Source organism: Lethenteron reissneri, chromosome 23 (genome assembly GCF_015708825.2).
Source record: "Lethenteron reissneri isolate LAM-NWPU_2019-01 chromosome 23, ASM1570882v1, whole genome shotgun sequence".
In the NCBI taxonomy this organism is placed as follows: Eukaryota; Metazoa; Chordata; class Hyperoartia; order Petromyzontiformes; family Petromyzontidae; genus Lethenteron; species Lethenteron reissneri.
In genome coordinates, this window is record NC_083801.1 from 18,264,106 (window position 1) to 18,277,264 (window position 13,159).

At 42.9% G+C, this 13,159-nt stretch overlaps 1 protein-coding gene across 1 annotated transcript in view; it reads left to right on the top strand.

Annotated features, from left to right (window-relative positions):
- Positions 1-12,774, top strand: part of LOC133346150 (inactive phospholipase C-like protein 2) — an 87,532-nt gene extending 74,758 nt beyond the window's left edge. The window contains exons 5-6 of the mRNA XM_061557599.1: positions 1,114-1,223; positions 6,081-12,774. Coding sequence (XP_061413583.1) covers positions 1,114-1,223; positions 6,081-6,347 — 377 coding nt within the window. The 3' untranslated portion in view covers positions 6,348-12,774. The remainder of the gene's footprint in view (positions 1-1,113; positions 1,224-6,080) is intronic.
- Positions 12,775-13,159: the final 385 nt, after the last annotated feature.

The window sequence follows — 13,159 nt, forward strand, 5'->3', positions numbered from 1 at the left end:
GGAGTTTCTTGATTATACATAAACGTTTTTTTTGTTAGATCACGTAAATATATTAAACCCGCCACCGCCCGACACAGCCAATTGCTTGATTATATTTCACTACCCTGGTCAGTGAGGTTTATGCAGTGGGAGCCAATGACTGGTTCATATATTTCTCGCTACCAATGTTAATCACAGCTGGGAATCAAACCCAGGTCAACAGGGTTAATAGCACAGTGCGCGGACCACTGGAACCAGTCTATCCCATTCAAGCATACCTTTGTTTCAACATGTGTGAACTGCAAATCTGCAAATATTTATTCTTGTATAGACTTGCATCTTGGTCACTGCAAGTGGTGGCATCTTGTCGCGGTGATATATGCTGGATTTGTTATCGAGACTTGATTTGTCACACGCACACACTGCACCCACTAGCCCACAGGTGATTGTCACGTGAAGGTGGCACACCACCACCGCTACCTGCCCCCACCCACTGCATGCGAGTTGTAATAGAGGCACTTTGTATAGATCTTCGTAGTTCCAAAAGGACAAAATTTTTATAAAGCTGTGTTGACATTGGCGCACAGTCAGAAAAAACGCAATGCTCTCAAGAACACTGCCTTAAGATATATCTAGTCAATAGCTACTATTAGGTAACTATTCATATGCCTATTTTTAAATAATGGTCATCAAAAGCATGATTTTAAGTAACGTGCCATCTCTCCAACCCTTATTAACTCTATCTCTGGCCCCTCTATTTGTGTTCTGAAGAAGGTCCATTGCCCGAAACGTTCTGGGTGACATATATATCTATCTTTCTTTCATTGCGATATTATTTCTGAATGTGAATTTTTTTCACCAATTGTGTATAAAATAGTTTTTGGATTTAATGAATGCACCAATTTAGATAGTAATACGAATGCAATTCTTTTCTCAATTTGTCAAGAGTCGAGAGCCACCACAAAGTTCTTTGGCGGAATATAAAACACACACACACGAGCAAACCGGTTTTGCGAGAACTCTTGGCGTGCAAACTCGTGTATTCTCATGTGTGCCGCGTTGAGTTTGCGTGAACTTGTCTGTGCGCGCAGTTGTATCGGGTGTGTGTGTGCGTGCGCCTCTGTGCTTGAGCAGGTCTGGAGCTGCACGAAGACCTTCCTAATGCGGGAGCCAAGGATGGCCTCAAGGGCCGTAAGCTGAGCAAGGCGTTGGAGAGCTTCGCTTGGAACATCACTGTGCTCAAGGTATAAAGCACTCCCACGCAAAGGCAGTGAACAGCAGCACCTAGGCGTTGACTGTTGCGACTGCAGGCAGGGAACGCGCAAGTCCAGGGTAGACCTCTGTCGTACACGTAACACTGTGTGTGTGTGCAGCTTTGTTGTGTCTTTTTCGGGTAATGTGCCGGTTAAGGTGTACAGGGTTTGCCGACAGTAAATTGTCATCTGACAGCATTGCCGGCCCGTTCCAAGATTTAGTTTCCTTCCTTTCCTCCAGCGCACGGCAACCAATTTATTATCATTAACGCCACCAGGCTGCTTCGCAGAGAGGGAGAGAGACAGTCTGTCAGCTAGTGTTTAGATAAAGAGACGAGTGGGTGGCAGCCATGAAGTAGAATCAATGGAATCCCTGAGCTGATTAATCCAGCGAGGGTGTTTCCCAGGGAAGGGATTTCGAACATTTGTAATGTCAAGTCATGAGCTAGGCACACATGGTGAGCAGATTCCATTGGTTGTAGTGGCCATTGAGGCATCCTACATGTAGTGGTATTCATTGTACATATGTAGACCACCTTTCGCACTGTACGTAGCCAACCTTGCTCATCGGAGGTGCGTGAATTACGCACATTTTCATCGCGTGCGTAATCGCCACGCCATGCAGTAACACCCTTGGTGGGCATGTGTAGTTCTCGTAGACCTCCACTGTGCTTCGTCAGTGGACAGTCCATGAACAACATGCGACATTGTTTTTTATGGAGCCACAGTCACATTTAGTGGCAATGCTAAATCTAGAACTTAGTTCGACTGTGGTTTTGTAACTAGAATTTATGATTCCAGATCGCACAAGTAAAAAGGTGTGTTGTAAATCTTCCTCCACCCGAAACAGCCAATTAATAAAGTTGTCACATAAACAAACGTGCCAATTTATTACTGCTTCGGCACCCCAGTTGTGTTGGAGGGCAATGTCACAACATTTAACATTTAGGTGCAAAGTTTCATTGATGGTTACAACCAGCATCAACGGGCAGTAGCCGTGATTGTGAAAATATCCGAGTCTTTTGGCTTTAAATCGGGGGTGTGATGTCAATGTGCACCCACAAGGGAGGAGGAAGTGATCCTTCGCAGTTAATGTAACATCATATATTACAATGTGGTTGCATACCCGATGATGTTTTAGTTTACGTTGGACTACTTTAGATATGGAATTTATTAAAGTGCGGAGTCATTACGTAACATCTCCGTCTGTAAAGCGTCTAAATGCAACCGCATTTCAGGACACTGCACGAAAAACAGTGGGATTTGCTTCATTGGGGAAATGGAGGCATCTATGTCTGTAAGAATAATTTCAGCGTAGTAAGGCGCGCACAGTATTCGGCCACGCTCGCCTCCACAGTGGTGGACTACAGGCGTGCATAGCCACCTCCTCCCGGTTATATAAGACACGCCTGAGCCTCGCTCTGCACAGTTTCTGTCTGCACGAAATCACAGCTGGTACGCTGTTTTGTCTACCACCAAACATTCGGAAAGCGCCGCAGGGTGCGGTTCGCAGCTGCTCGGGTGGAGGAGTTGCAAGGCAGTGCCAGGTTGCACGCCACGGTGGCAAGATGTTAACTCCCTCGCCTGGTATGCAGGAGGTAATAGGTTTGATCCCGAGCCTGACGCCTATATATTTGGAGTTTGCATGTTCTCCCCGCAGTCACGTGGATTTATCTCTGGATCCTCTGGTTTTTACCTCCACATTTATGTGTGGAGAGTATTTTGGTGTTATAAATTTCCACATTGCTAAGCCACTTCGTTGAGCTATCGTTTGTGACCGGGTCGCTTTCTGAAAAAGAGTTATATAACAGTGTGGGCCTTACCTGGTACAAACAAAAATACACCACCTAGTTGTAATCGTCTTTACACTTTAAATAGAATATCTTCAGCAGAAACTCCTCGGAGGTTATTTTTACGGAGACAATGCGCTTGGAGAGGAAGTGCGGGAGAGCACAACGTGAAGTCGCTGCGGAGGTCGTGAACTCCAGGCTTCCACCCCCTCCATATCGAAACAAACACAACTCGACGGGGGTGTTTTGAACGGCTCTCTCTCCTTCGCGTGGTATTTAAACACCAACAGGCTGAGTGTAGAACTATATTTTGACTTTGAAAGCCATTCGAAGGTGTATGTGGGTCGCAAGATAGATTCCGTTTTGTAGCCCCCTGCAAAAGTATACATAGGAGTTGCGCTTTAATCCCCTCCCCCCCTGTCCTCCTGGCAAGACGTGAGAGCTAGCAGCAGGGCGAGTTGCCAGGTGATACATCTGAAACGAACAGTGGCCAAAGGTGCGCCACGGTCGCGAGATGTTAACTATTTCGCCTGGTGTACAGGAGGTCGTTGGGCTTAGATCCCGACCCTGACGCCTGTATATTTGGAGTTTGCGTGGCTCTCTCTGTGGTTGAAGGGATTTTTCTCTGGGTCCTCCGGTTTTTCCCTCCACCTTTAGAAAAAAATGCATTTAGAATATTAGGCTGCTATGAATTTCCACATGAGCCACTTCGTTGAGCTATCGTTCGTGGCCAGTTCGCTTCTGAAAAAGAGCCGTATATTTCAGTGTGCCTTACCTGGTAAAATTTAAAAATGTTTATAGTTCAGTTCTCTCAGGAGCCGATGGGTAAATCTCACAGGCAGCACGGATCCTGTCGATGGAGCATGTTGAGCATAACTCCTTGAGATTTCTGCCAATCTTGGGGTCATCCTTGATTCAAAACTGAATTTTCAAGATCACATTGGTTATATTGGTAAAAAGACAAAATAAAAATTGGTTTTCTGTATCGACACAAGCACTGCTTCCCCCCTAAGTTCTGTTTGGAATTGATCAAAGCTACCATACTGCCTCTACTTGATTACTGTGACATCGTATATAAATTAGCCCCGAGTACTGTACTGAAGAAGCTTGACTCAATTTATCACTCGGCTTTAAGATTTGCATTGAACTGCCCATATAGGACTCACCACTGCGATCTCTACATTGGGTCAAACTTAAGATCACTTAATGATCGACGGCTTGTGCATCAGATCTTATTTATTCATGATGTACTTACAAAAAAATCCGCAGACTACCTGCTGGATCTCCTCACTGTTTCGAAGAACAAATGTTACCTAAGGTCTTCGCTCATTTACCAGCTTCACATTCCTTATTGCCGTACAAATACTGGATGAAGGGCCCTTGCTATTGATGCCCCCAGGGTTTGGAATGCGATCGCCAATAAACTGCAATTTAGATCACTCCCTGTGAGATCTTCATTCAAAACTGCTCTCGAGGAGTTGTACACCCCTCGCTGTCTCTGCTATTCAGTGGCCTCAAATCAAATGTATCGCTCCGGATGACCGCAGCAAAGTATGACCTTGAGTTTTGATTATAGTGTGCTAATCTTTAAAGGTGCATTGAAAATGTTTTATACTCCTACTTATACTCTTGCTGTTATGGAGTGACTCATGCTGCCAGCTCTATGGCTGCAAAGTTTGGTCGTACATGATATGTATATCTTTTATTGTTAAATTTGAATCACAGTTCCTATGATCACTGTTACATTATTTTTATAGCTTTATTTTGGTGATTTCGAAAAGTTTTGGTTTAGCCATATTTGTTTGTTGTAGTACAGAGTTAGACTGATAACTTTAATCTAAATTGTCTTATGGTTGTTGTTGTTTGACTTGTATCCCACTGGGATGTTTGCACACATCATTGATATTCGGTGCTTTTTCTGAAAGACGTTGCTGTTTTTTCCTGGATTTTTTCTGTTGCGTGTAGTCACTTTAAGATGTTTCTTGCTCATGTTTTTGTTTGTTGCGGTTGCACCCGATTCAAGAGCGAATGGCTCACAGGGCGATACCTAATAAATTAACTGAACTGAACAATCGGCAGACTCGTGGAGGAAGGTCATCCAAATCCCTCGGGAGTTTACCGAGTCACCGGCATGTCGAGGCCCATTACCGATGGCCGATTCGTGGAAATCGCTGAAGCTCGTACGACGTCAAAGAAACTGACCCGAGTGGGTTGTCATGCCAGCTTGGTGTGCTGCTAAAACCATTATTGTTTCAAACTGGAGAGGGGTGGGGGGGTGGAAGCTTGAATCGTAACCTTCACAGCTTAGCGTGTGTGCTGTGAAGATATCCATGGTCGTGTCCATTGACGTTCTTCCAAATGCTTATTAAAGAAGTTTTGCATGCATACATTTCGCCTAACCATTTATTGATTAATGCAGATTCCATTATCATAGACATCATCATTGTCAGCCATGATGATCTACTGCTGGATGAAGGCATCCTCAAGCTGTTTCCAACTACATACATGCTCATAGGGTTGTGTGGCAAGTATGTATCTATGTACGTTGAACTTCTTTCGCACCCTACGTGGCCAACTGTACAACAATCGGAGGCACTATTGATGCAACATCAACGATCAGTTTCATTTGTAAAAAAATAATTCCTTTTAACGTCATATTTCTACTTAATTTATGAAGAAACTTTAGAATTTTCCATCATTTATTTGGATGTCTGAGAGGAAAATTGTACAAGGTTAGACCAGTATTACAAGACAGCCATCACAAAGGGCACCCCACAGACCTTGGGCATATCATTTTACTGACATGTTTATGCCACTGTATGTAGGTCATGGAATAAAACTCGCATAAAAAATACTGAAAGTTTATACAGTGCACAAGTATTTAACTCGCCAGATGCATTTGCACGTTACGTGTTCCGATGCCAATTCGCGACCACGATATTTCATTTCTCCGTCGAAGACCACGATTGCCGCATAATTGCTCATCGACTCGGGTCGCATGTATTTGTGTAAAAGTCGTCGCACACCTGAACTCATCCTGTTTCGCGGGAAAACCCAGGGCCAGGCTGACCTCCTGCGCAAGGCCAAGGCGGAGGCGCTGGAGAACCTGCGGCAGATCCACCTCGGGGCGCTGTCGTTCGGCCTCGACCAGCCGGCTGGCACAGGCGTGAGCATGGGAACCGGCTCCCGACGCTCCCGGCACGGCACGGGCTCCGGCTCGGGCTCGGGCTCCGGTTCGGGCTCGTGCTCGGAGGCGGCCCTGTCCCGTCAGGGCACCGGCGGCTCTCTCCAAGACCGCGAGGGCAGGATGCCGAGCAAGCAGTGAACGCTTGCCCCACCCCCACCCACACCCCCCTTCAGCAGCGTTCCCACGTCCGTGCTATGTTTTGTAACCACTGAGTGGATTGGGTCAGTGGGTGGAACCAGCAAAGTTTAGCTGTGAACATTGCAATACGATCCAAACCTGTGCTTTGTGCTTTAACCTTATTTTGCAAGAAGCAGCTAAGCTTAAGCAGCCAATGAATATCGCGTCAGCGGGTAACTTAAGTGGGGGTTTTTTAGCGGCCCCAAATAGTGTCAGACATTTTTATTGCGATTTTATTTTAATATACTTGATTAAAATGGAAATCTATTCTTTCCTTTTATTTGAAACGTTTCCTCCTGCCTTGCAGCTTCTAACAGAAAGCATAGAAAGGCCTGTTTTTTGTTTTGTTAACTTCCCATCACTTCGTACACCACTCAACTTTGGACATTTCATCAGTGTGGACTCTGCAGACACTCCAAAGGGCCTATCCTGAGCCTGGGACTGAATCAAGCCAGGGAGACTCAACTTCCCTGTGCAGTCACCCACATTGCACACCGTCGACTCCCAACGTGACCCCCCCCCCTCCTCCTGAGCTGGGCCATTGAACAAATATCATAGAATACCAACTCACAGCCCCCCCCCCCTCAAGCAGCACGGTAAGTGACCAGATTCAATCCCTTCAAGACGTACATTGCGGGCCATATATTTTAGTTGGTAACAGAATGACTTTATTTACTTCCTTGATCTCTTTTAACTGTAATACGTACATGGATTGTACAAAGTGTAGAGGAGCATTGGCACATTGGCCAAAGCTTCATTGGGGATGTTGATGTAGGTGTGTTGAGCTGAAAGTGTAGGCTTTTGCTTGCACAATTAGCAACACTTAACATCAAAGCAGAATGTTAAAGCAATGGGTGGATTATTGCAAATTACTTTGTAGTGTCCTTGGGTTTTCAGTATGCGCGTTTGATTGGTTGTGAATTATGTCATGCAAAGGTGATGGATCCAAACCCAGTCCCTACCTCAAGCCGCTGTCAAAGTTTATGTCCATACATAACTGAGGCTGAGTTCATCATGCAATTTAATTTGAATAGCGGGAAAGCCAAGGTGTCAAACGGTAGGAAAATGCCCCAAAGAGCGGTGATTACAGACATTTCTCAGGAGATGCATCAGCCTAAGGAGACGATGAGCGTACGTCACGAACATAATATTACATGCCTCACTTAAATTATAATCGTGTGCGGTCAACCCATGGAAAATTAAGTACGACGGTTTAATTGCCGTACTATAACAAGAGTAAACTTGATGCTTGGCAATTTGTGCAGTGCGGAAATGGTTACACCAGGGGTCGGCAACCTACGGCTCCGGAGCCGCATGCGGCTCTTTACGGGCTGCTTCTTGACGATATGTACGTATGTACAGTATGTACTCAGATGCATTGCGGCTCTTGAAATACTGAATTTTGTACCGAATTGGAAAGAAATGGCTCTTCTTGTTATTTTGGTTGCCGACCCCTGGGTTGCACGAAGTGAATTTCAAATGGAAACCTTCGGAGATGAGTCATTTAAAGAAACACTTGTAAAGTCTTTTTTTTATTGTTTTCCCACGTAGCTTATAGAATGGGCAATTGTACGGAAGAACTGCAAAGTGCAGCTTGCTTATTTCACGTTGATCTATTTCAAAAAATATATATACACATTGATTATCAACTCGACTGTCATGTTGATTTCAGACGAATGGCTTGCGTCGCATTTGTGAAACTTTTATCGCTGTTTGTTTGCAGTTCATTCTAAGAAGATATGTTTGTGTTTGGTCATGATCATGCATATGTTCCCACATGGACCTGTGTGCATTAGAAACCTTCAACGTTTATGATCCCAGAGGTGTAAAACTGTCTTGTCCACACAAACCCCTGCCCTTCTTAGTGTGCTTGTGGGCCCCTTAAGTAGGCGGATGGGAAGGAACAAAAACATTTAAAAGTTACTGATTTTAAGTTTAAGTAGGGCAGAGTGTTTCATGTTTTTGCCGTCACGTTGAAAGCAAAAATATGAAATGGCTTTTCGGAAGCCACGGTGGCTAAGGAGCATTTAATGTGTGCAGTATCCGGTTAAATCATGAATAAAATATCAAATGCAATTCTCAAAAAAGCATTTATCAGCATTCTTAGCGCAATTTATTTTGTGTGTAAATGGATATGTAGTTGAACATCCAGTTGCAATTTCAATCTAAACTTAAGAGGGGAGACATTTGTTTAGTTAACATGTCCAGTGCAGTAGCCAACCAAGATTACCAGCCAAAACCAAAAACATGCGATAACTGAGATCTACACTGTGGTTATGTGATCTAGGCAAGGTACTGTATTAAGCAAGCAAGCAAGCATCATTTGCAGCAAGGTTGAAAGTTACGTAATTCATTTTTCTAGAGCAGCTCTTTTCAGTTTCACATTTGCCCATGATGTGGTTTTGTCACCAAATACGAAAAAGTGTAATGTTTGAAAATGACCAATGGAATTTTTTGGTTTTTAAACTGAACTCCATAATGAGACCAAATTCTGCTTGTGTTTCTTTAAAGATAAGTCTTCAACCAGCAACGGATAACAAGATTTGACATGTGATTAATGATAATAAAGTATATGGTAAGAGACCGTAAAAATATAGCTGGGAGTTAATCTTGGTGGTTTTTCTGTGAGGTCCAATAAACGAAAGGGCGTAACTCATTGACCTTCATTCCCTCATGAATCCATGGGCACATGAGAAAAATTCTCCCTGGGGCAACCGCATCTACAAAAACACCATGGAAAGGTTTTTTTTTTTCCTAGCAACCCATGGGGTATTAAACCACCCCTTGATGGCCACCAGATTGTTACTCCTGTTAACTTGCGGTGCGTTCCTCATCTTAAAATGTTACAAAGCTGGGTTTCTCATTCCCACACTGACAGATTTAGGTCAATGTATGGCTGCCTCTACCACTGCCTTTTTAGAATTGCTCTCTTACAGTCTGTGTCCCATGCCCATGCCGAATGAGCCCACACACGGAGAGCGTATTCGTAACACAGCATCACATTTGAGTATCCTGATTTGCTGTTTTCTGCTTGTTCTGACTTCTGTAATGCTTCAGACTTTCACAATATATTGTTGCTGCATTCTGGCAAAATTAGTTTCTGTCCACATCTCACAGTTTTCGTGGCTATGTTTAATAGTCTCAGTGTGATAATTGGTTTTTTACCTTCTTGGTTCTTTCGGTAAAGTCACATAGAAGGGAAGTAATAAAATAATAAAAATAAAACATAATAAAAATAATTCTCACGACGTTTCGGCCACAACGCAAGCAGCCGTCCTCAGGTGAAACCAGGTCTGTCGAGGCGACAGCGTCTGAATGGCAACAAAACTGACACCTTTTTTATGAGGAGTCATGTTTGCATAGACCACAATACCTACACACATTATCAGAGTTGTGTTTTTTGTTTGCATTATGACTGCAGGTATTGTGGTCTATGCAAACATGACTCCTGATCAAAAAAGGTGTCAGTTTTGTTGCCAGATAAAAGGGTAAAAAACCAATTATCATATTTTTTACGGGCAAATGAGGTTCCAATGCAGTCTCAGTGTGCTTTTAGGCTCATTGTTTTACATGCCATCAATTGACTCTCCTAATTAATGTTTTCCCAAGCGAAGCACATGTCCTTTGGGGTACGCTTTAACTCTGTTTTTTTTCCCTTCGGCACACCTGATTTTGGTATGTTCTCTTTTAATATTCGTGTCAAATTCCTACCATTTCAGGAAATATAATTTTAAGGAATGAATTGCTGCTTGTTCCAATTTGACTGCGTGCAGGGAACAATTCATATCGATAATAAAATTTTACCATTTAGTGTTTTCACGTTTACCAAACCACATTCCGTACGTTTAGTTAGTGTCAAATGCCACTTTTGAAGCGATGCACGAGTGAAAATTACGTTGACCTCATTCTCTGGGTATCGGAATCTCTCGGCATTGACCCAAATCATATTTTCTCTTCAGGATTAATTTTTTGCCGAGAAAAGTACTGAAGCAGCAACTGTGCACTATCGTAGACAGTACCTATGTTAATCAAATAGTCACGTGGTTAAGATTATATAAGCTCTTAATTGCTTTCAACAGATGCCCATTAAATACATTACAGTACTGCTGTACATTCTAATTTCACACTCGGGGGGACTACACAGCCATTTCCATATCTTAAATTTTTTTTTATTCCTGATTTCCCAACAAGCTGCGAGTTGTGCGTTTGTGGTTGTAATGACTTAGATCCCCTTGCGAATACACTTATTTTAAGCTATATTAGATTTGTTTTTAAGTTGTACTCATAAGACGGGCAACTCTGTTATTTTTCCCAGTGTTACATCGTGAATTGTGACCTCTACGACATGTCAAGTTTATCAGAGGACGCATAATTATATTGAGCTTGTTCTTCGTATGGCTGATGTTGATGCAGAGCAACACATTTTGTTGGCGGTCATGCCAGGTTGATTGCGTCCTGAGTAGCGAAGTGTACTGCTGTGATTCCTTGAATGAATCTGTTGTAAAGTTGCAGGTGCAATCTAAAATATGCAGAGGGGGGGCCCCTCCTTCCTCGCCGTTGCGAGATTCATTGAACAGTCCCGAACAGAGTAGTTGACTGCTCGTTGATACGGCGAAGTTTGTAGCTTAGCTTTTGAAATGATTAGCAATTGTGAATAGCACACAAAAATTACTGCCTTTCAGCACAATGAAGACTGTTCCAGAACACATTAAAGTTAGCACTTTAACGTAACATATAGCGTGGGCTGTGCTGAATGTCATGCTTTGCGATCGCAAAATGGTATTGTTCGTGTATGTTCAATCAAAATTGTTAAGATGAAGGAGTTTAAGCGTGTCTGTCGGTTGTTTTCGTCCGGCAATTACAGCGTCTTTGTAAATGTATTTCAAAGCTTTGTCGTATATTTCTCATGATATTTACACTGTGAGGTTTGGTGGACCATGTATTTTTTGGTAACAAAAAGAAAGAAATCTGCATTATCTTGGCTCATCTTAATTGTCGTGGTTTTTAGAGACTTGCTAAAGGCCATACACACATCGCTAAAAGTGTGCGTCATATTGGCAGCCATAATGTTAGCCAGCCCTGTAAACTTTGTGGCATAATATGTAGCGGCGAAGTGGGTGTGTCGATGGTATTTATATTGTAATTAACTTACCAGCACTTGGCTAATATACAAACAAGGTTATAATAAGTAAAAAAAATAATCAGCTTGGTGTGTACCTTTTTCCTGCCATAAATGATGTTGTACTCGATGTGCCTCAAGCTTCACAGATTTTAGTATAAATTTTTAATAGACTACTTTGTATTTTTGTAGGATCACTGCTTTGTGTATATTGCCAATAAGGTCATACTGTATGTTGAAGTGTATACAATGTGTGTGTGTGTATACATAACAAGTATACATGTAGCAGGTCATATAAAATGGGTTGGAAAGAAATATGATTATAACTAAAGGTAAACGTTTTCTTTGCAGCAGTCCTTTTCCCTATAAACACACCCACAAAATATATAGTGTTATTATCTACAGTACCGTGCTAATATGTGTGTAAATGCGTGCTTTTACGCCCGTAAACCATGTTGATTGAACGTTGTTGACTTCTGTTCTTGCCTTGGTTGGTTAGTGGCACTGTTTGAAACCGACTCTAATTAATTTGTGTAACATTCTGGATCGGAAGGATGATTGAACTTCGTAAATTTACGCTTCTCTGTGGCGAGACTCCCCCAATGCGCGAGCTGGGAAACATTCCCTGGGGCTAAACGGCTCAAGGCAATACTTGGCCTTTGCGTAATAACGGTGTAAATGATGATATAGTACAGTGGCATTTTCATGGAGTGTGGGGGGCGGCACAGCGCTAATCCCATTTGGCGATGGTGCCAATATAGGTTTAGTACGATGCCAAATGTTAATACAGCAAGGTTTGACCTTGTGTTGACCCCCTTGTGGGTTGTGTAACGTTTTGGTCTGCCACTGTGTAAATAACAAGGCGATTGACCTTTGGTATTTGCGTCAAACGCAGCAGCTTATGAAAGGAGGCCGTTGGAATGTGATCTATAGTTGTTGGAGCCAATAAAGTTTGTATGTAAGTGCAGTTCTTTTCTGTTTTGTTTAATATAATGATCTGTTTTTTTAGGAGTAAATTGATATCTGAATTATATTGATACGGAGCTTCAGAGTTTTCTAGTCTAATATAATTTGAAGCATTTGTGATGAATACAAAAAATCCATATATAAAGTAATTGGTTAAAATAAACACAACCATGCCAAATGTGAGTTTTGTTTGCTTGTTACTTTTCCACAAATTGAATGTCTACAACATTCAGAAATCGTATGTATTTTAACTGATGTATCTGTTTTTCCATTTTATTAATAAAGGCAGTGCTGTAATCCTGACTATCAAACATCAAAGATTGAAACGTCATGGTTCTAACCAATGACTAGCTGTACTACCCGGCTTCGCCCGGGACTTGTATCTACCACGGCCGGCCGCCTTTGTCTCCCCAGTGGCGATGTTAATACGCTACAGTAGTTAAGTTACTCGTTTGAGGCAGAGTCGACCTAGGTGAGGTTCAAATAATCGTCACCGGTGGTGGCCGTGAGCGGGAATCGAACTGGGTTTGCCGGGTTGGTAGCGCAGCGTAGCGTTAAGCACTACACCCACCGCTCCTCACACACCACACACGCACAGACACACACACAGACACACGCAGACACACACAGACAGACACAGACAGACACACACACACACAGACAGCACGCTAAGCACTACACTACCGCT